At 45.8% G+C, this 27,228-nt stretch overlaps 1 protein-coding gene across 2 annotated transcripts in view; it reads left to right on the forward strand.

Annotated features, from left to right (window-relative positions):
• The window catches only part of LOC121580109 (rap guanine nucleotide exchange factor 6-like), a 168,016-nt gene that overhangs the window by 94,763 nt on the left and 46,025 nt on the right, over window positions 1-27,228 (forward strand). For both annotated transcript variants that reach the window (XM_045224327.1, XM_045224328.1), the window contains exons 8-10: window positions 22,408-22,539; window positions 25,359-25,539; window positions 26,982-27,118. In XM_045224327.1, the coding sequence (XP_045080262.1) occupies window positions 22,408-22,539; window positions 25,359-25,539; window positions 26,982-27,118 (450 nt within the window). The remainder of the gene's footprint in view (window positions 1-22,407; window positions 22,540-25,358; window positions 25,540-26,981; window positions 27,119-27,228) is intronic.

Below are 27,228 nucleotides of genomic sequence, written 5' to 3' on the forward strand. Positions count from 1 at the left end.
CCTTTTTCCCTTTATTCAGATTACAACCTCTCACTTTCAGTTATTTGAAAAGGAAATAATCTCCCAAATGTCACTATTTCTAAAACAAGCCATAGAAAGTTGGTTGCAATTTCAATTTAATCCTCCAGAAACGACAGAACAAATAATGCAACAAATATTGTGGTTAAATTCAAATATACTAATTGACAAAAAACCTTTAATTTTTTGACAGAATGTTTAAAAAAGGTATAATCTTCGTAAATGATATCATCGGTAGGACTGGTGGAGTTATGTCGCACATGCAGCTAACAAAAACATATGGAAATGTCTGCTCTACCCAAAATTACAACCAAATAATTGCAGCCTTACCGCAAAAGTGGAAGAGGAAAGTTGAAGGGGGAGAAAGTAAGGAACTTGTCTGTCGGCCTTGCATTAAAGAACATAATTGGTTAAGGAAAACTGTGATAAATAAAAAAGTATATCAGTTTCACTTAAGGACCAAAGGATTGACAGCCGTCCCATATAGATTGCAAAATAGTTGGGAAGAGATCTTTGACGTACCGATCCCATGGCATAGTGTTTATGAACTGACACGCAAAACGACACCGGATTCAAAAATTAGAATCTTTCAATTTAAATTATTATATAAAATTCTTGCTACCAATAGAATGTTATTTATATGGGGGATACAATCTTCCCAGCTCTGCAGATTTTGCTGTGAAGAGATAGAATCATTAGATCATTTGTTTTGGTTCTGTCCATTTGTAGCTTGTTTTTGGACACAGGTCCAGGAATGGCTAAAGGATTGCAATATTTACCTGGAACTAACCTTGCAGATAGCATTACTGGGTGATCTGAAAAGTCATAGTCAATCAATCAATAATATAATAATACTTTTAGCAAAAATGTTTATTTTTAATTCACAATCTGTAGAAGCAATGAGAATAGAAAGGTTCAGAACTTTTGTAAAACATCACAGTACGGTTGAAATATATATGGCAAATAGAAATCCTATATGGATGGTGTTAAGAGATAGATGGGAGGTATTGAATAGAGTTGAAGGATGGGACTAATAACAAATAACAACAAATAATAACAAAGATAGCTAATAATGTAAGCATACTGTGTCCATAATAAGTATATAGGTTGTATGTTGGGAGCTTTTGGGAAAGAGCACAGTTAGAAAGATATGGCATTTAGAAGCAAACCGGATGGACATCATGAAAATGATCGGAGAGGTTGAGAGTAGAAGAAGTTCAGGAGCAAAAAAAATAAATAAATATATATATATATATATATATATATATATATATATATAGATATAGATATAGAATTATTGTAAAATTAACTCTGTCCATAAGGTGTAGATAGTAAGTATAGACCGGAAGTAGAGGCCTGGGCGTTGTTGTTCACTAATTTACTCCAAGTAGGGAAAGGATGGTGGGGTTGAAAAGTAATAAAGGGGAATATATATATAAAAAATAAAAATAAACATGGGGGATTGGAAGTGATGCAGACAATTACATTGATAGAAGATGCAATCTATCTGCAATATTAAGCTGATCCACCCCCCAAAAAAAAAAAATTAAAAAAATAAAATAAAAAACAAACAGATCACCGTCCATTTCGAATCCCACCATACCTTCTCCGCTATGCAATCCGGTTTCCAAGCTGGTCATGGGTGCACCTCAGCCACGCTAAAGGTCCTAAACGATATTATAACCGCGATCGATAAAAGACAGTACTGTGCAGCCGTCTTCATCGACCTGGCCAAGGCTTTCGACTCTGTCAATCACTGCATTCTTATTGGCAGACTAAATAGCCTTGGTTTCTCAAATGACTGCCTCGCCTGGTTCACCAACTACTTCTCAGATAGAGTTCAATGTGTCAAATCGGAGGGCCTGTTGTCTGGACCTCTGGCAGTCTCTATGGGGGTGCCACAGGGTTCAATTCTCGGGCCGACTCTATTCTCTGTGTATATCAATGATGTCGCTCTTGCTGCTGGTGACTCTCAGATCCACCTCTACGCAGACGACACCATTTTGTATACATCTGGCCCTTCATTGGACACTGTGCTAACAAACCTCCAAACGAGCTTCAATGCCATACAACACTCCTTCCGTAGACTCTAGTAAAACTAAATGCATGCTCTTCAATCGAACGCTGCTTGCACCCGCCTGCCCGACTAGAATCACTACACTCGGTGGGTCTTACTTAGAATATGTGGACAACTACAAATACCTAGGTGTCTGGTTAGACCGTAAACACTCCTTCCAGACTCACATTAAGCATCACCAATCCAAAGTTAAATCTAGAATCGGCTTCCTATTTCGCAACAAAGCCTCCTTCACTCATGCTGCCAAACATGCCCTCGTAAAACTGACTATCCTACCGATCCTTGACTTCAGCGATGTCATTTACAAAATAGCCTCCAACACTCTACTCAGCAAATTGGATGTAGTCTATCACAGTGCCATCCGTTTTGTCACCAAAGCCCCATATACTACCCACCATTGTGACCTGTACGCTCTCGTTGGCTGGTCCTCACTACATATTCGTCGCCAAACCCACTGGCTCCAGGTCATCTATAAATCACTGCTAGGCAAATCCCCGCCTTATCTTAGCTAATTGGTCACCATAGCAACACCCACCCGTAGTATGCGCTCCAGCAGGTATATCTCACTGGTCATCCCCAAAGCCAACACCTCCTTTGGCTGCCATTCCTTCCAGTTCTCTGCTGCTAATGACTGGAACGAACTGCAAAAATCTATGAAGCTGGAGACTCTTATCTCCCTCACTAACATTAAGCATCAGTTGTCAGAGCAGCTTACCGATCACTGCACCTGTAAACAGCCCATCTGTAATTAGCCCACCCAACTACCTCATCCCCATATTGTTATTTATTTTGCTCATTTGCACCCCAGTATCTCTATTTGCACATCTTCTTCTGCATATCACTCCTGTATTAATACTAAATTGTAATTATTTTGCAATATGGCCTATTTATTGCCTTACCTCCATAACTTACTACATTTGCACACACTGTATGTAGATTTTCTATTGTGTTATTGACTGTACGTTTTGTTTATTCCATATGTAACTCTGTGTTGTTGTTGTTTTTATTGCACTGCTTTGCTTTATCTTGGCCAGGTCGCAGTTGTAAATGAGAACTTGTTCTCAACTGGCTTACCTGGTTATATAAAGGTGAAAAATAAATAAAAAATAGCCATCCCCCTGACACACCCACACACACAGCCCCCTCTCCAGTCGCACAGCTCTAATGTCAATGTGCCGCCTCCCCAGACCCAGGTGCTGATGATATTTCAGCTAGGGTAGCATCACCCATTCCAGCTGTTTCCATTATCTTAGTGCTATTGATTTTTCCGCCACTGGGTATACATAGTAGGCCTTTTTCAAGGGCATTTATAAATACAAGCAGGGATGGCAGTGTGCCTGTCCTTCCAGGCAGATTGAGTTTGAGGCCTCTCTTTAGCTATCTGCTTGTTCCTGCAGGGTTAGGCCTATATGAGCCTGTACACCCAACTGTCGCTTACAGCCCAGTGTCAGTGAAACCAATAACACCCAGTTAAACCAACCGCCGCTTACAGCCCAGTGTCAGTTAAACCAATAACACACAGTTAAACCAACCGCCGCTTACAGCCCGGTGTCAGTTAAACCAATAACGCCCAGTTAACCCAACCGCCGCTTACAGCCCAGTGTCAGTTAAACCAATAACATCCAGTTAAACCAAACACACCCAGTTAAACCAATAACACCCAGTTAAATCCACTGCCGGCTTACAGCCCGGTGTCAGTTAAACCAATAACACCCAGTTAAACCCCTGGAAGTGAAGGAGGATGTCTTTTCTCTGAGGAAGGATGGATGTGAACTGTGTCGAGCTGGGTGTGTGTCTGTGTTGACTGTAAGGCTTTATCCATCAACACTGTTGGTTTGGACTACACACTAAGCTGTCAGACAGTACTCCCTTTGCTCCAATGTTTTCCACCATCTGGAGGGGCCAGAGGACTGTGCCAACTGTAGAAAACAGGGTCCAGATCCAGCAATAACACAGGAGAACAAAAGGGTGTGGCTGGCTGACTGCAGCCCCTGCAGGCTTGACCCCCTTGTTTCAGTCCGGTGGTCTCTCCCTGGGCCTGTTTTTGTTGTTGTTGTGGTTGTACGTGGCGGGGGGTGGAGCAGGGTAGGAGGGCAGGAAGCATCTGTGAGGAGAAGGGGCAGGAAGAGGGTAGAAGGTGGGGGCTGGAGCTACCCCTCTCTGGATTTGTCAGGCGGTGTTAACCAGTGTTTAACCTCCTCTGTGTCCTTCAGCCGGGTAGCAATGACCATGGCCGTCTTTATTGAAAGACCCAGACAGGGCCACCTTCCCCTCCCTCACACCTTCCTGTTTCTCACAGCACTTAGCACAGCACAAGGAGGCAGGCTGGAGCCCATTTTCTCTCTCTTCTCTTCTGTCTGTGTCTCTCTCTTCTCTCTTCTGTCTGTGTCTCTCTCTTCTCTCTTCTCTTCTGTCTGTGTGTCTCTCTCTCTTCTGTCTGTGTCTCTCTCTTCTCTCTTCTGTATGTGTCTCTCTCTCTTCTCTCTTCTCTTCTGTCTGTGTCTCTCTCTCTTCTGTCTCTGTCTCTCTCTTCTGTCTCTGTCTCTCTCTTCTCTCTTCTGTCTGTGTCTCTCTCTCTTATCTCTTCTGTCTGTGTCTCTCTCTCTCTTCTCTCTTCTGTCTCTGTCTCTATCTCTTCTGTCTGTGTCTCTTCTCTTCTGTCTGTCTGTCTCTCTCTCTCTTCTCTCTTCTGTCTGTCTCTCTTCTCTCTTCTGTCTGTGTCTCTCTCTTCTCTCTTCTGTCTGTGTCTCTCTCTCTTCTCTCTTCTGTCTGTCTCTTTCTCTTCTGTCTGTGTGTCTCTCTCTTCTCTCTTCTGTCTGTCTCTCTCTCTCTTCTCTCTTCTGTCTGTCTCTCTCTCTTCTCTCTTCTGTCTGTCTCTCTCTTCTGTCTGTGTCTCTCTCTCTTCTCTCTTCTGTCTCTGTCTCTCTCTCTTCTCTCTTCTGTCTGTGTCTCTCTCTCTTCTCTCTTCTGTCTGTCTCTCTCTCTCTCTCTCTTCTCTCTTCTGTCTGTCTCTCTCTCTCTTCTCTCTTCTGTCTGTCTCTCTCTCTTCTCTCTTCTGTCTGTCTCTCTCTCTTCTCTCTTCTGTCTGTCTCTCTCTCTTCTCTCTTCTGTCTGTCTCTCTCTTCTCTCTTCTGTCTGTGTCTCTCTCTCTCTTCTCTCTTCTGTCTGTGTCTCTCTCTCTCTTCTCTCTTCTGTCTGTGTCTCTCTCTCTTCTGTCTGTGTCTCTCTCTCTTCTCTCTTCTGTCTGTGTCTCTCTCTTCTCTCTTCTGTCTGTCTCTCTCTTCTCTCTTCTGTCTGTGTCTCTCTCTTCTCTCTTCTCGTCTGTGTCTCTCTCTTCTCTCTTCTCGTCTGTGTCTCTCTTCTCGTCTGTCTGTGTGTCTCTCTTCTCCTGTCTGTGTGTCTCTCTCTTCTCTCCTGTCTGTGTCTTTCTCTCTCTTCTCTTCTGTCTGTGTCTCTCTCTTCTCTCTTCTGTCTTTCTCTTCTCTTCTCTTCTTTCTGTGTATCTCTCTACTCTTCTCTTCTGTCTGTGTATCTCTCTTCTCTCTTTTCTGTCTCTTTCTCTCTTCTCTTCTGTCTGTATGTCTCTCTCTTCTCTCTTATGTATGTGTGTATCTCTCTTCTCTTCTGTCTGTGTCTCTCTTCTCGTCTGTCTGTGTCTCTCTCTTCTCTCTTCTGTCTGTCTCTATCTCTTCTGTATGTCTCTCTTCTCTTCTGTCTGTGTGTCTCTCTCTTCTCTCTTCTGTCTCTGTCTCTCTCTTCTCTCTTCTGTCTGTCTCTTCTCTCTTCTCTTCTGTCTGTGTGTCTCTCTTCTCTTCTGTCTGTGTGTCTCTCTTCTCTTCTGTCTGTGTTTCTCTCTTCTCTTCTGTCTGTGTGTTTCTCTCTTCTCTTCTGTCTCTCTCTTCTCTCTCCTCTCTCTTCTCTTCTGTCTCTTCTCTTCTGTCTGTGTTTCTCTCTCTTCTCTTCTGTCTGTGTGTCTCTCTCTTCTCTCTTCTCTTCTGTCTGTGTCTCTCTCTTCTCTCTTCTGTCTGTGTCTCTCTCTTCTCTCTTCTGTCTGTCTCTCTCTCTTCTCTTCTGTCTGTCTCTCTCTCTTCTCTTCTGTCTGTCTCTCTCCTCTTCTGTCTGTGTCTCTCTCTCTTCTCTCTTCTGTCTGTCTCTCTCTCTTCTCTCTTCTGTCTGTGTCTCTCTCTCTTCTCTCTTCTGTCTGTGTCTCTCTCTCTTCTCTCTTCTGTCTGTGTCTCTCTCTCTTCTCTCTTCTGTCTGTGTCTCTCTCTCTCCTCTCTTCTGTCTGTGTCTCTCTCTTCTCTCTTCTGTCTGTGTGTTTCTCTCTTCTCTTCTGTCTCTCTCTTCTCTCTCCTCTCTCTTCTCTTCTGTCTCTTCTCTTCTGTCTGTGTTTCTCTCTCTTCTCTTCTGTCTGTGTGTCTCTCTCTTCTCTCTTCTCTTCTGTCTGTGTCTCTCTCTTCTCTCTTCTGTCTGTGTCTCTCTCTTCTCTCTTCTGTCTGTGTCTCTCTCTCTTCTCTCTTCTGTCTGTGTCTCTCTCTTCTCTCTTCTGTCTTTCTCTTCTCTTCTCTTCTTTCTGTGTATCTCTCTACTCTTCTCTTCTGTCTGTGTATCTCTCTTCTCTCTTTTCTGTCTCTTTCTCTCTTCTCTTCTGTCTGTGTCTCTCTCTTCTCTCTTCTGTCTGTGTCTCTCTCTTCTCTCTTCTGTCTGTCTCTCTCTCTTCTCTTCTGTCTGTCTCTCTCTCTCCTCTTCTGTCTGTCTCTCTCCTCTTCTGTCTGTGTCTCTCTCTCTTCTCTCTTCTGTCTGTGTCTCTCTCTTCTCTCTTCTGTCTGTGTCTCTCTCTCTTCTCTCTTCTGTCTGTGTCTCTCTCTCTTCTCTCTTCTGTCTGTGTCTCTCTCTCTTCTCTCTTCTGTCTGTGTCTCTCTCTCTCCTCTCTTCTGTCTGTGTCTCTCTCTTCTCTCTTCTGTCTGTGTGTTTCTCTCTTCTCTTCTGTCTCTCTCTTCTCTCTCCTCTCTCTTCTCTTCTGTCTCTTCTCTTCTGTCTGTGTTTCTCTCTCTTCTCTTCTGTCTGTGTGTCTCTCTCTTCTCTCTTCTCTTCTGTCTGTGTCTCTCTCTTCTCTCTTCTGTCTGTGTCTCTCTCTTCTCTCTTCTGTCTGTCTCTCTCTCTTCTCTTCTGTCTGTGTCTCTCTCTCTTCTGTCTGTGTGTCTCTCTCTTCTCTCTTCTGTCTGTCTCACTCTTCTCTCTTCTGTCTGTGTCTCTCTCTTCTCTCTTCTGTCTGTGTCTCTCTCTCTTCTCTCTTCTGTCTGTGTCTCTCTCTCTTCTCTCTTCTGTCTGTGTCTCTCTCTCTTCTCTCTTCTGTCTGTGTCTCTCTCTCTCCTCTCTTCTGTCTGTGTCTCTCTCTTCTCTCTTCTGTCTGTGTCTCACTCTCCTCTGTCTCTTTCTCTTCTCTTCTCTTCTGTCTGTGTCTCTCTCTCTTCTGTCTGTGTGTCTCTCTCTTCTCTCTTCTGTCTGTGTCTCACTCTTCTCTGTCTCTTTCTCTTCTCTCTTCTCTTCTGTCTGTGTGTCTCTCTCTTCTCTCTTCTGTCTGTCTCTCTCTCGTCTCTCTTCTGTCTGTCTCTCTCTCGTCTCTCTTCTGTCTGTGTCTCTCTCTCTTCTCTCTTATGTCTTTCTCTTCTCTCTTCTCTTCCCTTCTGTGTATCTCTCTTCTCTCTTTTGTCTCTTTCTCTCTTCTCTCTTCTCTTCTGTCTGTGTCTCTCTTCTCTTCTGTCTGTGTCTCTCTTCTCTTCTGTCTGTGTCTCTCTCTTCTCTTCTGTCTGTGTCTCTCTCTTCTCTTCTGTCTGTGTCTCTCTCTTCTCTTCTGTCTGTCTCTCTCTTCTCTTCTGTCTGTGTATCTCTCTTCTCTCTTTTCTGTCTCTCTCTTCTCTCTTCTGTCGGTCTCTCTCTCTTCTCTCCTGTCTGTGTCTCTCTCTGTTCTCTCTTCTCTTCTGTCTGTGTCTCTCTCTGTTCTCTTCTGTCTGTGTTTTTCTCTTCTCTTCTGTCTGTGTTTTTCTCTTCTCTTCTGTCTGTGTTTTTCTCTTCTCTTCTGTCTCTGTGTATCTCTCTTCTCTTCTGTGTGTCTCTCTCTTCTCTTCTGTATGTGTGCTCTCTCTTTCTTCTGTATGTGTGTCTCTCTCTTCTCTCTTCTGTCTGTGTGTCTCTCTCTTCTCTCTTCTGTCTGTGTCTCTCTCTCTTCTGTCTGTGTTTTTCTCTTCTCTTCTGTCTGTGTTTCTCTCTTCTGTCTGTGTCTCTCTTCTGTCTGTCTCTCTCTCTTCTATCTGTGTGTCTCTCTCTTCTCTCTTCTGTATGTGTGTCTCTCTCTTCTCTCTTCTGTCTGTGTGTCTCTCTCTTCTCTCTTCTGTCTGTGTCTCTCTCTCTTCTGTCTCTGTCTCTCTCTTCTCTTATTTCTGTGTCTCTCTCTTCTCTCTTCTGTCTGTGTCTGTCTCTCTCTCTTCTCTTATTTCTGTGTCTCTTCTCTTCTTTCTGTGTCTCTCTCTCTTCTCTCTTCTCTTCTGTCTGTGTGTCTCTCTCTTCTTTCTTTTGTCTCTCTTCTCTCGTCTTTGTGTCTCTCTCTTCTCTCTTCTCTCTCTCTCTCTTCTCTCTTATCTTCTGTCTGTGACTCTCTCTCTCTGTTTCTCTGTCTCAGTGCTGTTTGAGTATAGGACACACACCAGGGGAGAGGAGGGAGGCAGTCTGCGATAGGTCTGTCAAGCCACCGTATAATTATTAATGTCCCAGATAGCAGAGAGGGTAAATTAAATGAGTGATTATGCAATGTCTTTAAACTTGTACACACACACAGAAGTGGCTCCCACTAAGTACAACTGGGTGATTTAGGAGGGCCATGGTAGTATGATTAAACATGGATGGCTCCTTACAATATTAGTCACTGTTGTCATGCCTCCCTGAGAAAGAGACACAGACAGTGTCACCAGTAGACTGTTACCATGCCTGTCTGTCTCTGACTTTCTGTCCTGACTGCCACTCTTGACTGACTACATCCTCTGTCTGGAGCAAAAGTCACAGCTAGCTGGCGGGGCCGGAGTCAGCACCACGCTGTCACTCAACATCCTAGCTGTCACAATACTGTCAGTACCTACTGGAGTAATGACAACCATTCCTCCTCAGTTTCCATTCTGTTACAACACAGGAAGGGGGGTGATTCAACTCTCTGGAATCTCTTTAGGACCGGGAACATCATCCCTAAAATAGGATGACGATGTTTTAGTTAGACTATTTCCTTTTTTGGGGCCAGACTGACTGTCCGATATGTGACACGTGCAAGGTTAAATGCCACCTAAACATGGCGCCTAAACAAGGAGCAGTGAGATGAATTGTAACACACTCAACTTTGATTATTAGTCATTTGGTCTGGCCTCATGTTTATGCTGCTGGCTCTGATTTGTGCATTAGAATTAAACCAAAGCGAGTAACTACCAATCCCTTTGACTGTCATCATTATAATGAGGTGGAGGGAGATGAGGGTCTTCTCCTGGCAGCCATTTCTCCTCTCCTCTCTTCTCCCTGTGTGGCGCTCTCTCTCTCTCTCTCTGTTTCTCTTTCTGTGTTTCTCTCTCTCCTCTCTGTTTCTCTCTCTCCTCTCTGTCTCTCTCTCTCTTTCTGTGTTTCTCTCTCTCCTCTCTGTTTCTCTCTCTCCTCTCTGTCTCTCTCTCTCTTTCTGTTTCTCTCTCTCTCTCTCTCTCTCTCTGTTTCTGTTTCTCTCTCTCTCTGTTTCTCTGTTTCTCTCTCTCTCCCTCTCCCTCTCCCTCTCCCTCTCCCTCTCCCTCTCCCTCTCCCTCTCCCTCTCCTCTCCCTCTCTCTCTCTCTCTCTCTCCCTCTCTCCCTCCCTCCCCCCAGTCCTGCCCGCCTCGCCTGCCTTTGTACTTGTCACCTTCAAATCCAACTTAAATCTCTCGACCTCCAAAAATCTCATCTGCAAGAGCCCCATGCATTTTACTTCAGAGTAGAATATAATATTCTCCCTCCCTCTCTTGCCCTCTGTCTTCTCCACTCCCTGGACTGTATCTTAATGTAGACTTCGGTTCACACTACTGCTCTTGTGTGTTTGAGTGCAGCAGGCGTTTCGGGACCGAGGGAAGAGGTCAGGGAGTGTGTTAGTGAGTGGAGGTCAGGATAATCTCAGGGCAGGCTGGTTCACAGAGAGTTTGTGTGAGAGCAGTGCCGTGCTGCCACTGGCTCTCGGTCCCCTGTACCCATCTAACACCATTAAGCCAGCCAGAAAGTGACCTCCATTGGTAAAAGCTATCTGCTACTACAGGGCTAATTTTTGTGTGTGCTTGTGCTTCTCGGAGTGTGTATGTGCTTCTCAGAGTGTGTGTGTGTGCTAGGCTTGGGTGGTATACCGTATATATTGTTTATAGAGGTATTTTTAAATAATTGTTTCAAATATATTTTTTGGGGGGGGTTTGGGGCGCCTTAATGCTCGGGGGGGGCAAATCAATCTCCAGCTCAGTGCTCCAACTATGCATTGGCTAGCTTGCAAGATCAAGCTTCTTCGTTACAGCAAAGACAATCATTCCCCTCATGGATCAAGATCCCTGCTGACTACAATTTGTTTTGTGTGTCAAAAAATAAATACAAATCTATTAAAAGAAATAGCACCCCTTGGGTGCACTGTCTGTAATACCGTATACCCCGGTATGGAATAGGAGCAGTATGAACATCTGCATACCGCCCAACCCTAGTTTATGTGTTGGGCGCTGCTCACACCTGGCCTCTTGGCCACAATCATTTGGCTCCAATTTGTTTTGATCCCATGAGTGGAAGAGGGCATTCTCTAAATCAAAATGGAATGGATTGACTCTGACGTCAAAGGAGAACCTACATTGTATTCTTGTTAGCTTTTTAACAGTTGTGTAACTTGTTGATATACTGATGATGGTGCTTTTTCTCAGTATGTTGGTGTGTCGTTCTTTTAATTGAGATTATGACATTAACTCATTGCATTAACATGAGGCTATTTGCCCAGTGTTTGGCACATTGATTGGTTCTTGAGTTGCTGGTCATGCTGCTGCTCCAGTTTCCACTCTTCTACCTGCGGCTATGGAACCCTGACCTGTTCACAGGACGTGCTACCCCTTTTCAACTCTCTCTCTCTACCGCACCTGCTATTTCAACCTCTAAATGCCCGGCTATGAAAAGCCAAGTGACATTTACTCCTGATGTATTGACCTGTTGCAACCTCTACAAGCACTGTGATTATTATTTGTCCCTGCTGGTCATCTTTGAACATCTTGGAGAAAAATTGGGGTCTTAATGGCCATGTATAATCTCCACCTGGCACAGCCAGAAGGGGACTGGCCACACCTCAGAGCCTGGTTCCTCTCTAGGTTTCTTCCTAAGTTTCTGCCTTTCTAGTGAGTTTTTCCTAGCCACCGTACTTCTACATCTGTATTGCTTGCTGTTTGGGGTTTTAGGCTGGGTTTCTGTATAGCACTTTGTGACATCTGCTGATGTAAAAAGGGCTTTATAAATACATTTGATTGATTGATTGAGTACTGCTATTCCTGTTTGGCAGTGCTGACATCTGCAGGCCATTGAAGTTCATGCCATGTCCCTGTCTAATGTTATGTTATGTTGGCATCATTACTTACTCAGACAGTGTTCAGATGTTCTAATTTAGGCTTCTGTATTCCATCCATTCACTCATGATCTGTTTGTCTGTAAATTCATTTCTACAACCATCTCTTTTCTTTCAGTGTGTACTCATTTGTGTCATCCAGTATAACGCAGTAGTTATTGGTCCATAACAAGCCTGTGCTAATTAGAACAATCAAGATTTAGCTAAATGACACCTACGCCACCCAAATATAATGCATAATGACTGGTGTCCCTGGGCCCAGTACAGGACCCTGTGTTTGAGATTCACCTCTCCTTCTGCATTGCAACTCTACCTCCAGTGCATCTGTCTCCAGAGCCATTAAGTAAGCGTTGGTGTGAAGTGTGAATTAGAGCCATGAGACTGCAGCAATTAGCGAGATCTTCCCTTTCATTGGCCCGTTTATCCCCCCGATGGCCTCATTAGCCAATCCCGTCCTGCCTCTGCTTCTCATATGTCATCAGACTTCATCCCCAGGATGACTGGTGTCCCTGGTCCCAGTACAGGACCCTGTGTTTGAGATTCACCTCTCCTTCTGCATTGCAACTCTACCTCCAGTGCATCTGTCTCCAGAGCCATTAAAGGGATACTTCGGGATTTTGACAATGAGGCCCTTTATCTACTTCCCCAGAGTCAGATGAACCCGTGGATATCATTTGTTTGTCTCTGTGTCCAGTATGAAGGAAGTTAGAGGTACTAGCGTTAGCGCAATGACAAAGTCTGTTGGTATCTACTAGCATGCTAGCAGATACCATAGACTTAGTCATTACCCTAAAGCTAGTTAGCAATTGCGCTAGCCCTAGTTAGCCACTTCCTTTAAACTGCAAGCCACAGGAGGTTGGTGGCACCTTAATTGGCGAGGACGGGCTCATGGTAACGGCTGGAGCGGAATCAGTGGAATGGTATCAAATACATCAAACACATAGTTTCCATGTGTTTGATGCCATTCCATTTGCTCCGTTCCAGCCATTAATATGAGCCGTCCTCCCCTCAGCAGCCTCCACTGCTGCACGCAGAGACAAAAATGGTATCCACAAGTTCATCTGACTCTGGGGAAGTAGATAAAGGGCCTCATTGCCAAAGTATCCCTTGAAAGTTAGCCTGGGTCTAATAGGGAGGTGGCAGCCAGGAGTAACGCTCATTTTATTGCTGTTAACATAATTGCTTTGGCTGTTTGGGTCTCAGGAATAGAAGGGAAGGAAAGCTGACAGGCTAGTGGAGTAATCGAGTGTATATCAATAACCTGCTCTTTCTCTGAGTGCTGCCTGCAGCAGTCAGCACTCTGCCTGGTCAGTTATTTACAACAGCACTCATCCCGTGTGTGTGTGTGTGTGTTTTGTCGGTCGGTCACTCTCCCCTCACTTACTAGCAGAACACCGAGATCCACAGCTAGACACTCTAATCTAACCCAATTGATTTGAGTTGGGATATTGATACAGTGGGGAGAACAAGTATTTGATACACTGCCGATTTTGCAGGTTTTCCTACTTACAAAGCATGTAGAGGTCTGTAATTTTTATCATGGGTACACTTCAACTGTGAGAGACGGAATCTAAAACAAAAATCCAGAAAATCACATTGTATGATTTTTAAGTAATTAATTTGCAAAATCGGCAGTGTATCAAATACTTGTTCTCCCCACTGTACACAGAACATGGAAATGGAGATCAGTTGTAACCAGTGTGCGTTTTGGAACTGTTCTGAAACGTTACATCTGAAATGTATCCATCTCATCACTCCTGTTCAACTGATCAAGAGGATCCCTCCCGTAGCAGCGCAAAGTCTGGCCACGGTTAAAGCGCCCGCCCTGCCGCCATGTGGGAGGAGAGACAGTCCAATCCTCCGGGTCACAGATGTTTGTCTGGGAGCGTATTTGACGCTGGCGGGGAGGAGCAACATCTGGCCATGTGAATAGTTTAGACGGATGGCTCCGGTGACTGATATCCTCTACAGTATTATCAGATGTACTTCCTTCTTAACCCCGAGCAGCCCAGCCCAGCTCACCTCCAGCACAGCCCACCTCCAGCCCAGCTTACCTCCAGCCCAACCCTAGCCCACTTCCAGCCCAGCCTACCTCTAGCCCAGCCCAACCCCAGCCCACTTCCAGCCCAGCCTACCTCTAGCCCAGCCCACCTCCAGCCTCCAGGCCCACGTGTCTCTGTTTTGGAGGACTGCGCTGCTCTGTGATAAAAGGAAAACATGATAAGACCACTCCTTTTGGTTTATTTCACTTTGGGATGTGAGGATTGCTCCCCATCTGACATACATGAGACAATGTTTTGCCTCCAATGAAAGATGGCGTAGAAATGGCTTGGATCTATGGCTTGGATCTATGCATGTTGAATATACCATACGTCCAGTCTCTAGAAATAGGCTAACGCTAGCCCTCCCTTGCTGTGGCGAGCTCAGCTCTAAAGCAGTTAGGGCATAATTGGGAAGCTCCACTATGTTTTAATGATGGAGCCCCTGCTGGGATCCTGTAGCAGTGCTTTAGCGTGCTGCTGCCTCTGGAAATGGCCTATTCTGGAGCATTGGCCTGTCTTTGTGAACCAGGGTCATTACTAGCATCACACCTAAAAATCTGCTTACTGCTTAATACCATAGTTGCGTCCCAAATGGCTGCCTATTCTCTTTATAGTGCACTATAAAGGGAATAGGGTGTCGTTTGGAATGCAGACCAGGCCTCACAGGAACGAGGGGAATGCAGGTTAAATCCCACTACAAGTTAATTACTGTAGCCTGTCTACAGAAATGAAATTAGTTAAGTAAAATATGATATTTTCAAGAAAAGGTTATAATACAAGTGAATAAATTAGAAATGCTCTGTTGTGACTTAATGAGACTCCAATTTAGGTCTAGTCATTGTTTGGACATTTAGAGAGAAGAGTTAAATGATCAGTCCTGGCTCGCCTCGCGTCCCCTTGTTGATGTGATAGATTCATACAGCCGAAGGAAGAAGACATTCATATTTAATCGCCCCACACTGCCATCATTAATTCGTGAGCAGAACAGGAGGAGAACAGCCAGTGGTAGGCGGGAGGGCATTGGAGTGCCATTAAGTAAGCGTTGGTGTGAAGTGTGAATTAGAGCCGTGAGACTGCAGCAATTAGCGAGGTCTCCCCTTTCATTGGCCCGTTTATCCCCCTGATGGCCTCATTAGCCAATCCCGTCCTCCCTCTGCCTCTCATATGTCATCAGACTTCATCCCCAGGATGAAAGACTGATTGCCATGCCATGTGACATCAACACCCGTCCTAGTGTCACCACTAATGTTTCTGATTGCCATGTTAATAACGGCGGCGTTGTTGTTTGACGGTGGGAATTTTAACCAGAGTGGTTGGAGCATAGAGATCCTAAATGTTATGGGTTGGAGGCCATGATAATGGATGTATACATTCGTTTTCTCCTTTGTGAATCTGATAGATTTGTTAAATGGATGCAGGCCGGAGATTCATCATTGTCTGAAACTTGACCCCATCATAAAGGAATCAATATTGACCCACCTGGCTGTGGAATAAACTGAATGGACGACCCCTTTAGCTCGTTGAGAGGGAGAGTCCGTTCTAACCAGCCGCTGTTTGGCTGGCAACACTTTTCATTTTAGTTATGGCACCGCCACCTTTTGTTGCCGTTGTCAATATCAACTGCTGCCAGCCGTGCCCCACATGTTGGTGCCAGTTGAGCTGTAAGTGGAAGAAGATTGCATTCACAGCCCCACTGTAATGGAAAATTGATTTTAGTTGAATAGGAGTGGATGTGTCCAGATGAGGATTTATGGGGATCTCTGTTGTGATTTTTAACTGAGCGGTGTGGTGTGGTGGGATAGTGGAGTAGTGTTACATTATTCACAGTTAAGCTACTCTCTGACAGCCCTATCAGCACACCTTCACCCTCCAGCCTCAACCTTGCTCTCTACATTGGACTGAGGTGGGGAGCCCAGCCCATCTAGGAGACACCCATTTGTCGTCTGTCTGTCTGGCCAATGGCCATTTGTCTAACCTAATTGTCAGTGTCTAATTTCTGCAGCTCCACCTAGGTGTTATTGTGTAGAGTGATTCTCATGGCTGCAACCGGCTCTCCTGTCTCCTAGTACAGCCTATGTTTTCTCTTGTGTATGGTGGGGAGGTTGGAGGATGGGCTGTCCCCTGTCCCCTGTGGAGGGATGGGTTAAGGGGTTGTAAGGTAGTGGGGCAGCCCCCCACCCGTGCGTAGTGTAGACTGAACTTGTTTAATATTGCATGGTGCCACGGTGATTGCTCCCGCGCCAGCGTTGGGTGGGTGGATTGTTGTCTGGCCGGCACCACCAGGCTGGCAGAGGAGGTCATGGAGGAGGTGTGCTGCAGGTTCACCCACTATCCACGCAACCAGACCAGCTCCCTCACCCGCTGCAGACTGGTAAGACCTGCGCACGCTGGACTGGAGTTGGTAGAATACCTGATCGATGGGATATAGAAGCTGAACTGGTCACATTGACTGTGTGTGGTTTGGTTGTTAGCAGGGCATTGGTGGCTGCTCTTTGTCTGTTTTTAGATTTATTGGCCTTGTGTGTGTCTTGAGTCTCTCATTGATGGGATGGTTTTCTTGGTTGATTAATGAACCACTGGGCTGTTGTAACATTATCCAGGTTGACTGGTGGTTTAGTCCATCTACCAGAGGTGAGGTGATCATTATTGAGTGGTGTCTAGTAGTAGCTTGAAAACAAATCTGCATCCTGAAAGAGAACAACAAAAGTGATCAATTTTTCTTTCAATTACAGCTTATCTTCATTGATCCTCATCTCATTTCGCCAGGGGACAAATTGTTTCAGTATATTTATGAAAGGAATTACCCACAATGTTTTGATGACAAATAGATATTTTCGTCTGTGTTTTAATGAAGAACATTCTTTAATTTAGCTTCTAAGCAAAGTCGCTAAGCTTGAGTGAGAGTGGCTCTTTGTGTGTGTGTGTGTGTGCGCCCGTGCGTGCGTGTTTGTGTGTGTGCGTGACAGACAGACCCGAGACAGACAGACCGAGACAGACAGACCGAGACAGACAGACCGAGACAGACAGACCGACCGAGACAGACAGACAGACCGACCGAGACAGACAGACAGACCGACCGAGACAGACAGACAGACCGACCGAGACAGACAGACAGACCGACCGAGACAGACAGACAGACCGACCGAGACAGACAGACAGACCGACCGAGACAGACAGACAGACCGACCGAGACAGACAGACAGACCGACCGAGACAGACAGACCGACCGAGACAGACAGACCGAGACAGACAGACAGACTGGCACAGTTAAGGTAATTAAGAGGAATCTGGGAGGCCAGGCAGTGTGCATGCATTGTCAAATGGCTCCCTATATAGTGAACCATTTTTGGGGCCCTGGTCAAAAGTAGTGCACTAAATAGGGAGAGGGCGCCATTTAAGATGCAGTCACTGGTCCAGATTTACTGTCACAACTCCATCTGTCTCCGTCTCTCGAAGGTCACACGACAACCATAAAACACCCTTTTCCTCAAACCATCAAGAAATGTGACCTTTCACAGAGGGACAGTTCCACACTCCCCAATTATAATCCTCTTAAGTTTTGTCTCCTCTTAATTTTAATGATGTAGCCTACTATATCAAGCCTGGGCCAAGCTGACCGTACACAGGCAGCTGCAACAACACTGAGCGTGTGCGACTGTGTACAGCAGGGTTCCCCATATACACTGAAAAAATATATAAACGCAACATGTAAAGTGTTGGTCCCATGTTTCATGAGCTGAAATAAAATATCCCAGAAATGTTCCATATGCACAAAAAGCTTGTTTCTCTCAAATTTGTTTACATCCCTGTTAGTGAGCATTTTGTCCTTTGCCAAGATAATCCATCTACCTGACAGGTGTGGCATATCAAAAACCTGTTCATTACACAGGTGCACCTTGTGCTGGGGACAATAAAAGGCCACTGTAAAATGTGCAGTTATGTCACTCAAGACAATGCCACAGATGTCTCAAGCGTACAATAGGCATGCTGACTGCATGAATGTCCACCAGAGCTGTTGCCAGAGGATTTAATGTTAATTCCTCTACCATAAGCCGCCTCCAACGTCATTTTAGAGAATTTGGCGGTACGTCCAACCGGCCTCACAACTGCAGACCGAACAGTTTGCTGATGTCAACGTTGTGAACAGAGTGCCCAATGGTGGCGGTGGGATTATGGTATGGGCAGGCATAAGCTACGGACAATGAACACAATTGCATTTTGCCGATGGCAATTTGAATGCACAGAGATACCATGACGAGATCCTGAGGCCCCTTTGTCGTGCCATTCATCCGCCATCACCTCATGTTTCAGCATGATATTTTTGCAAGGATCTGTACGCAATTCCTGGAAGCTGAAAATGTACCAGTTCTTCCATGGCCTGCACACCAGACATGTCACCCATTGAGCATGTTTGGGATGCTCTAGATCGACGTGTATGACAGCATGTGCCAGTTCCCGCCAATATCCAGCAACTTCCCACAGCCATTGAAGAGGAGTAGGACAACATTCCACAGGCCACAATCAACAGCCTGATCAACTCTATGCAAAGGAGATGTGTCGCTCTGCATGAGGCACATGGTGGTCACACCAGATACTGACTGGTTTTCTGTTCCACGCCTCTACTTTTTTAAATGTATTTTTTATCTCTGACCAACAGATGTATATCTGTATTCCCAGTCATGTTAAATCCATAGATTAGGGACTCATTTATTTATTTCATTTGACTGATTTCCTTATGAACTGTAACTCAGTAAAATCATTTAAATTGTTGCATGTTGCGTTTATATTTTTGTTCTCTGTGTGTGTGTACGTACAGTGGGGAGAACAAGTATTTGATACACTGCCAATTTTGCAGGTTTTCCTACTTACAAAGCATGTAGAGGTCTGTAATTGTTATTATAGGTACACTTCAACTGTGAGAGACGGAATCTAAAACAAAAATCCAGAAAATCACATTGTATGATTTTTAAGTAATTAATTTGCATTTTATTGCGTGACATAAGTATTTGATCACCTACCAACCAGTAAGAATTCCGGCTCTCACAGACCTGTTCGTTTTTCTTTAAGAAGCCCTCCTGTTCTCCACTCATTACCTGTATTAACTGCACCTGTTTGAACTCATTACCTGTATAATAGACACCTGTCCACACACTCAAGTTTACACTAAGTTGACTGTGCCTTTTTAAACAGCTTGTAAAATTCCAGAAAATGATGTCATGGCTTTAGAAGCTTCTGATAGGCTAATTTACATCATTTGAGTCAATTGGAGGTGTACCTGTGGATGTATTTCGAGGCCTACCTTCAAACTCGATGCCTCTTTGCTTGACATCATGGGAAAATCAAAAGAAATCAGCCAAGACCTCAGGAAAAAAATGTGTAGACCTCCACAAGTCTGATTCATCCTTGGGAGCAATTTCCAAACGCCTGAAGGTACCGCGTTTATCTGTACAAACAATAGTACGCAAGTGTGAACACCATGGCACCACGAAGCCGTCATACCGCTCAGGAAGGAGACGCGTTCTGTCTCCTAGAGATGAACGTACTTTGGTGCGAAAAGTGCAAATCAATCCCAGCACAACAGCAAAGGACCTTGTGAAGATGCTGGAGGAAACAGGTACAAAAGTATCTACATCCACAGTAAAACGAGTCCTATATCGACATAACCTGAAAGGCCGCTCAGCAAGGAAGAAGCCACTGCTCCAAAACCACCATAAAAAAGCCAGACTACGGTTTGCAACTGCACAAAGATCGTACTTTTTGGAGAAATGTCCTCTGGTCTGATGAAACAAAAATAGAACTGTTTGGCCATAATCACCATCGTTATGTTTGGAGGAAAAAGGGGGCATCTTGCAAGCCGAAGAACACCATCCCAACTGTGAAGCACGGGGGTGGCAGCATCATGCTATGGGGGTGCTTTGCTACAGGAGGGACTGGTGCACTTCACAAAATAGATGTCATCATGAGGAAGGACAATTATGTGGATATATTGAAGCAACATCTCAAGACATCAGTCAGGAAGTGAAAGCTTGGTCGCAAATGGGTCTTCCAAATGGACAATGACCCCAAGCATACTTCCAAAGTTGTGGCAAAATGGCTTAAGGACACCAAAGTCAAGGTATTGGAGTGGCCATCACAAAGCTCTGACCTCAATGCTGTAGAAAATGTGTGGGCAGAACTGAAAAAGCGTGTGCGAGCAAGGAGGCCTACAAACCTGACTCAGTTACACCAGCTCTGTCAGGAGGAATGGGCCAAAATTCACCCAACTAATTGTGGAAGGCTACCCGAAACGTTTGACCCAAGTTAAACAATTTAAAGGTAATGCTACCAAATACTAATTGAGTGTATGTAAACTTCTGACCCACTGGGAATGTGATGAAAGAAATAAAAGCTGAAATAAATCATTCTCTCTACTATTATTCTGACAATTCACATTCTTTAAATAAAGTGGTGATCCTAAATAACCTAAAACAGGGAATTTTTACTTGGATTAAATGTCAGGAATTGTGAAAAACTGAGTTTAAATGTATTTGTCTAAGGCGTATGTAAACTTCCGACTTCAGCTGTATATGTGTGTGTGTGTGTGTGTGTGTGTGTGTGTGTGTGTGTGTGTGTGTGTATGTATGTGTATATACAGTGGGGAGAACAAGTATTTGATACACTGCTGATTTTGCAGGTTTTCCTACTTACAAAGCATGTAGAGGTCATGGGTACACTTCAACTGTGAGAGACGGAATCTAAAACAAAAATCCAGAAAATCACATTGTATGATTTTTAAGTAATTAATTTGCATTTTATTGCATGACATAAGTATTTGATCACCTACCAACCAGTAAGAATTCCGGCTCTCACAGACCTGTTCGTTTTTCTTTAAGAAGCCCTCCTGTTCTCCACTCATTACCTGTATTAACTGCACCTGTTTGAACTCGTTACCTGTATAAAAGACACCTGTCCACACACTCAATCAAACAGTCTCCAACCTCTCCACAATGGCCAAGACCAGAGAGCTGTGTAAGGACATCGGGGATAAAAGTGTAGACCTGCACAAGGCTGGGATGGGCTACAGGACAATAGGCAAGCAGCTTGGTGAGAAGGCAACAACTGTTGGCGCAATTATTAGAAAATGGAAGAAGTTCAAGATGACGGTCAATCACCCTCGGTCTGGGGCTCCATGCAAGATCACACCTTGTGGGGCATCAATGATCATGAGGAAGGTGAGGGATCAGCCCAGAACTACACGGCAGGACCTGGTCAATGACCTGAAGAGAGCTGGGACCACAGTCTCAAAGAAAACCATTAGTAACACACTACGCCGTCAAGGATTAAAATCCTGCAGCGCACGCAAGGTCCCCCTGCTCAAGCCAGCGCATGTCCCGTCTGAAGTTTGCCAATGACCATCTGGATGATCCAGAGGAGGACTGGGAGAAGGTCATGTGGTCTGATGAGACAAAAATTGAGCTTTTTGGTCTAAACTCCACTCGCCGTGTTTGGAGGAAGAAGAAGGATGAGTACAACCCCAAGAACACCATCCCAACCGTGAAGCATGGAGGTGGAAACATCATTCTTTGGGGATGCTTTTCTGCAAAGGGGACAGGACGACTGCACCGTATTGAGGGGAGGATGGATGGGGCCATGCATCGCGAGATCTTGGCCAACAACCTCCTTCCCTCAGTAAGAGCATTGAAGATGGGTCGTGGCTGGGTCTTCCAGCATGACAACGACCCGAAACACACAGCCAGGGCAACTAAGGATTGGCTCCATAAGAAGCATTTCAAGGACATCTCATTTCAAGAACATCTTTGGAGGGAGCTGAAAGTCCGTATTGCCCAGCGACAGCCCCGAAACCTGAAGGATCTGGAGAAGGTCTGTATGGAGGAGTGGGCCAAAATCCCTGCTGCAGTGTGTGCAAACCTGGTCAAGATCTACAGGAAACGTATGATCTCTGTAATTGCAAACAAAGGTTTCTGTACCAAATATTAAGTTCTGCTTTTCTGATGTATCAAATACTTATGTCATGCAATAAAATGCAAATTAATTACTTTAAAATCATACAATGTGATTTTCTTGATTTTTGTTTTAGATTCCGTCTCTCACAGTTGAAGTGTACCTATGATAAAAATTACAGACCTCTACATGCTTTGTAAGTAGGAAAACCTGCAAAATCGGCAGTGTATCAAATACTTGTTCTCCCCACTGTATGTGTGTGTGTGTGTGTGTGTGTGTGTGTATAATATTTTTTTTATATTTTTTTTGTGTGTGGAATTTCCATTGTTGGACATAAGACTGTGAAAAAGACCAGGAAATCAGCTCCAAGTGATTTTAATTGAAGAAATCTGTACCCAAGTATTCCCACACATAATAGAGAGACAAGTGATCGTATACAAATGTGAGCAAGGTTTTGAAATTATTGTTTTAGTCAAACATATTTGTTTGGGCTTCTTGCAGTCAATTTGCAGTCTACAAATTATTTGTAATTATGTTCCGGCCCCCCGACCATCCGCTCAAGAAAAAATTATCCCTCTGCTGAATCTAGTTGATGATCGCTTGTGTGTCTCTGTCTGTCTGTAGTGTGTGTTCACCTGCGTGCCGTGCGATATTAACAGCCGGCCTCCTCTCTTCCTGTGTGTGTGTCTGAGCAGCTTCCTGGAGACCTAAACAAGATGCACCTAACAGACCACCCCCACAGCCAGGGGATGCACGTGCCGCCCAGCCAATCAGGATGCAGCATCACCAGCGACTCGGGGAGCAGTAGCCTATCAGACATCTACCAGGTAGCCTATACACTTATTTCACCTTTCACAAACTGAGCTGACCGAGTATACCGATAACCTCACCTTTCATATGCTTTGAAGTTCCATTGTTCTGTTTCAGTAATGCGCCTAGCCTTTTGTTCTCTCAATACTGTATGACTTTGAAGTCAGTCTATGCTTCATTGCTTTCCTGGTGAATGTTCTGTATCTGCTTGCATTTACATTTACATTTAAGTCATTTAGCAGACGCTCTTATCCAGAGCGACTTACAGTTTAGTCACATTATTATTATTTATACCCCCTGTGGGAATCGAACCCACAACCCTGGCGTTGCAAACGCCATGCTCTATCAACTGAGCTACATCCCTGCCGGCCATTCCCTCCCCTACCCTGGACGACGCTGGGCCAATTGCGCGCCGCCCCATGGGTCTCCCGGTCGCGGCCGGCTGCGACAGAGCCTGGATTCGAACCAGGATCTCTAGTGGCACAGCTAGCATTGCGATGCAGTGCCTTAGACCACTGCGCCACTCGGGAGTGATTGTAAAGGAGGAAGGAAGGAAAAGTGCTGACTTCACCTTTTCCCCAGCTCTCTCTCCCCAGCCCTCCCCAAGCTCTCTCCCCAGCCCTTCCCTAGTTCTCTCTCCCCAGCCCTTCCCTAGCTCTCTCTCCCCAGCCCTTCCCTAGCTCTCTCTCCCCAGCCCTTCCCTAGCTCTCTCTCCCCAGCCATCCCTAGCTCTCTCTCCCTAGCCATCCCCTAGCTCTCTCTCCCCAGCCCTCCCCTAGCTCTCTCTCCCCAGCCCTCCCCTAGCTCTCTCTCCCCAGCCCTCCCCTAGCTCTCTCTCCCCAGCCCTCCCCTAGCTCTCTCTCCCCAACCCTCCCCTAGCTCTCTCTCCCCAGCCTTCCCCTAGCTCTCTCTCCCCAGCCTTCCCCTAGCTCTCTCTCCCCAGCCTTCCCCTAGCTCTCTCCTCAGCCCTCCCCTAGCTCTCTCTCCCCAGCCCTCCCCTAGCTCTCTCTCCCCACCCCTCCCCTAGCTCTCTCTCCCCACCCCTCCCCTAGCTCTCTCTCCCCACCCCTCCCCTAGCTCTCTCTCCCCAGCCCTCCCCTAGCTCTCGCTCCCCAGCCCTCCCCTAGCTCTCTCTCCCCAGCCCTCCCCTAGCTCTCGCTCCCCAGCCCTCCCCTAGCTCTCTCTCCCTAGCCCTCTTGTTGCCCATCCTCATCCCTCTCTTCACGTCTCTCCCCCTGCTTCTCCAGTTCAATGGAACATGTCCTCTCCATCCATCCATCTATCCATCCAGGGTTGCTAATTATAGTGTGTGGGGCCCCTCTCTCCCTCGTGTAGTGTTGTGTGTTAAAGGGCAGGGTACATAGGAAACAGACAGACCTGCCTGGCTCCCAGGACCCCGCTCCCTGCCCTCAGAACCCCCCCCTCCTCCCCTACCGCATCATTTGCATATACCTCTATATATCTCTAACCCCACTCCCACTCTTACCTTCTCTAACTCCAGTCCACCCCAACCCATACCTTTAACCCAGCCCAACCTCTACCCCACCATTACGCATACCTTCTCTCTCACTTTTGAACCTGTCATACTCAAGGAGTTCCTTGACCTCTCCCACCAACCAGGCTATATCTCCCTGTTCTCTCCTCCTCATGGAGTCACCTGTCATTGATTCAGAAGAGCTCAGTCAGCTGTGTCCAGACGTTTACGTTGACTTGAGTCCAGCAGCTTCTATTTCTGGCAGTTGGTGAGTTTATTTTATAGCTTGACCTCTCGTCGAGCCCTGAGCGGTGAGCTGCCATACCTCCTCTCCTCTCCTCTCCTCTCCTCTCCTCTCCTCTCCTCTTCTCTGTCTGTCATTTGATGGGATGTCTCTGGCTCAGTCCCCTGTGCAGCCAGCAGGAACTGATGTCCCTGTCAGTTTAGATCTGGACCTGATCTGAGACCTGTGGGCACAAAATGTCTCTCTCTTTCTGTGTCGCTCTGTCTCTCTCTCTCTCTCAGCAGAAAACTAACATGGCGATATCAGCAGTAATGGTTCTCTCTCTCTCATTTACATTTTAGTCATTTAGCAGGCGTGCTTATTCAAAGTGACTTACAATTAGTGCATTAATTTTAAGATAGCTGTGTGAGACAACCACATATTACAGTCGTAGCAAGTACATTTTCCCTTTTCACCCTCTCTCTCTCCCTCCCTCCTCCGCATGCTGAAAGAACAGAGCTGCCCTCCGTCTAACGCCCAGGCAAAAGCACAAGGGATCCAGAGACGAGGCGAGAAAGACACTGATCCTCTCAGGGTTTCACACTGTCTCTGTACAGACAGACTTTCTCAGGGTTTCACAGTCTCTGTTCTGACAGACTTTCTCAGGGTTTCACGCCGTTTCTGGTCAGACAGACTTTCTCAGGGTTTTACTCTGTTTCTGGTCAGACAGACTTTCTCGGGTAACATTTCCTCTGGATGGAAACATTCCTTATTACAATCAATCGCTTATTCCGTCAAGGAAACATCCCATTTGATCCTGTCCACTTCCATTCCTGAAAGCACTGTGGAGTTGAACAGAGCAGTCAGGCAGGTTCAGTCTCTGTTACTGTGTACTAGTGGAGCGAATAGACAGATGGCCTTCAATATTGCTATAGAGACTGGAGAGCTGGTCTCTTAACCTCAGGGTAGTGGGTTCAAATCCCAGTTGATCTGATCCCTCCGTAGCCCTCGGCACCAGTTCATTCCAACCATCTGTCCAAACAGCATGGAAAATATGGGCAGTATGAATAATTAGTGGTGTATGCATAATGCTTAGTGGGTTATGTGTAGAAAAACCAATATATCTGTCACCTCTGCAGGCTACAGAGAGTGAGATGGGTGACGTGGACCTATCGGGGCTACCGGAGGCAGCGGTGGACTCTGAGGAAGAGGAGGAGGAGGATGAAGACCTGGAGAGGACGTCAGACACCCTGCTGGGTAGAGACCTGGTGAGGGAGTGTCTGGAGAAAGACCCGGTGGACCGCAACGATGATGACATCGGTGAGCTGTTACGCGCTTCTCCTCTTTCTTGAATACCCCCTTTACCCTCTGTCTTTCTCTCTCTCTTCCCCCCAACACCTTCCCTCCGTTTCTATAAACACTGAGATCTTCCCTGTTAGTCCCCTTTTTATTTTTGCTGGGCAATCAGCCAGGCCACCTCATTAGAGATGCAAGCCAGGGGTCCTCCTGAGGGGAAGGGGAAGCTGCCTGCCCACACATCAGAGGACCCAGAGAGAGACCTGCCTGCTGGGGGGCTGTGGGACGCCTGGGTTGAAAGGCTTCTTTGCTGTTGGCTTGTTAGGCTGCAGACCCACTGAGATATGAAGGGATGGGCAGGGAGTGTGGTTAGTGTGGCTCCACTACTGCAGGCTGGAGTCAGGTCACCGTGTTCTATGGCACTGGAGAGGTGTGACTAGAGAAGTGGTCACGATCGACTGGTCGATTCCCCAGGCGCCAATGACGTGGATGTCGATTTAAGAGGGGTTGGGTTAAATGTGGAAGACACATTTCAGTTAAATGCATTCAGTTATACAACTGATAAGGTACCCCTTTTCCATTCTCCAAGGCATTTGTAGTCGATCGCCAAACATTTCTGTAAAAAACCCAACGATAAAGGCTTGCCTTCCTAATAATTTTTTATTTGTCTCGCGCTGTTGGCGGTAGGTTCAGCTGCATGAGGCAGAAATAATGAGGTGCGACTTGAGTTTTCGCCATCAGCTGGAAGACTGTGGCCCTTTTTGGTCAGTGTCAGCGGAGGAAAGGGAGAGCGGAGGGACGTTGCGAGGCGGACCCTCAGGCTGCTGCTCTCTCCCTCCATCAGATGCAGGCACCATCAGTCCAGTGAAATAAAAATAAAAAGCTCATTATTTAAATGTATGCTGACTCAGCTGTGCCTCACAAGTAATACAACAACTGATCTATTACCGGTGCGATCATATAGCCTACCTCAAATTTGTACCATTTTTTTTGGGGGGGGGGTCAGAAAAACAGCTCAATTCAAGCAAAGCCAATATGTGGTGATCATGTATTGAGCCTATAGCCTACTGCACAAACCTCATTGTGACAGTAATGTTTTTAATAAGTTAATGTTGCATAGGTTTGCGTTTTTATAAGTAATATTTAAAAAAAATCTGTGCGGTAGATCTCGTCTTGCATTTTGACTCGGTGATCTTGACTCAGAAAAGGTTGGTGACTGCTGGACTGGAGGCTACATGATAACAGGGTGTAATGCCCCCTCAGGGTGAGAGAGTAGGACGCAGGTGCTACAGTATACACTCATCAGTTACACAGCTGATCAGACCACAGCTGATCAGACCACAGCTGATCAGACCACAGCTGTTCTCTCACTCTCTCCTTTTTCCTCCTTTTTCTTCCTTCAATCTCTGTTACACCGCACCTCTCTCCTTCACTCCTTCCCCTCTCTCTCTTTCCCCCCCATCCAGAACAACTGTTGGAGTTCATGCACCAGCTGCCAGCCTTTGCTAACATGACCATGTCAGTGCGTAGGGACCTGTGTACTGTCATGGTGTTTGAGGTGGTCGAGCAGGGGGGAACCGTCATCCTACAGGACAAACAGGAGGTACGAACCCTAGACTTAGAACATACATACACACACATTCTGTTTCTATTGTACAGACAGACAGGCGGACGGACGGACAAACAACCATTCCACATCACTAGGGCTGACTG

This window comes from Coregonus clupeaformis, chromosome 13, assembly GCF_020615455.1.
Source record: "Coregonus clupeaformis isolate EN_2021a chromosome 13, ASM2061545v1, whole genome shotgun sequence".
In the NCBI taxonomy this organism is placed as follows: Eukaryota; Metazoa; Chordata; class Actinopteri; order Salmoniformes; family Salmonidae; genus Coregonus; species Coregonus clupeaformis.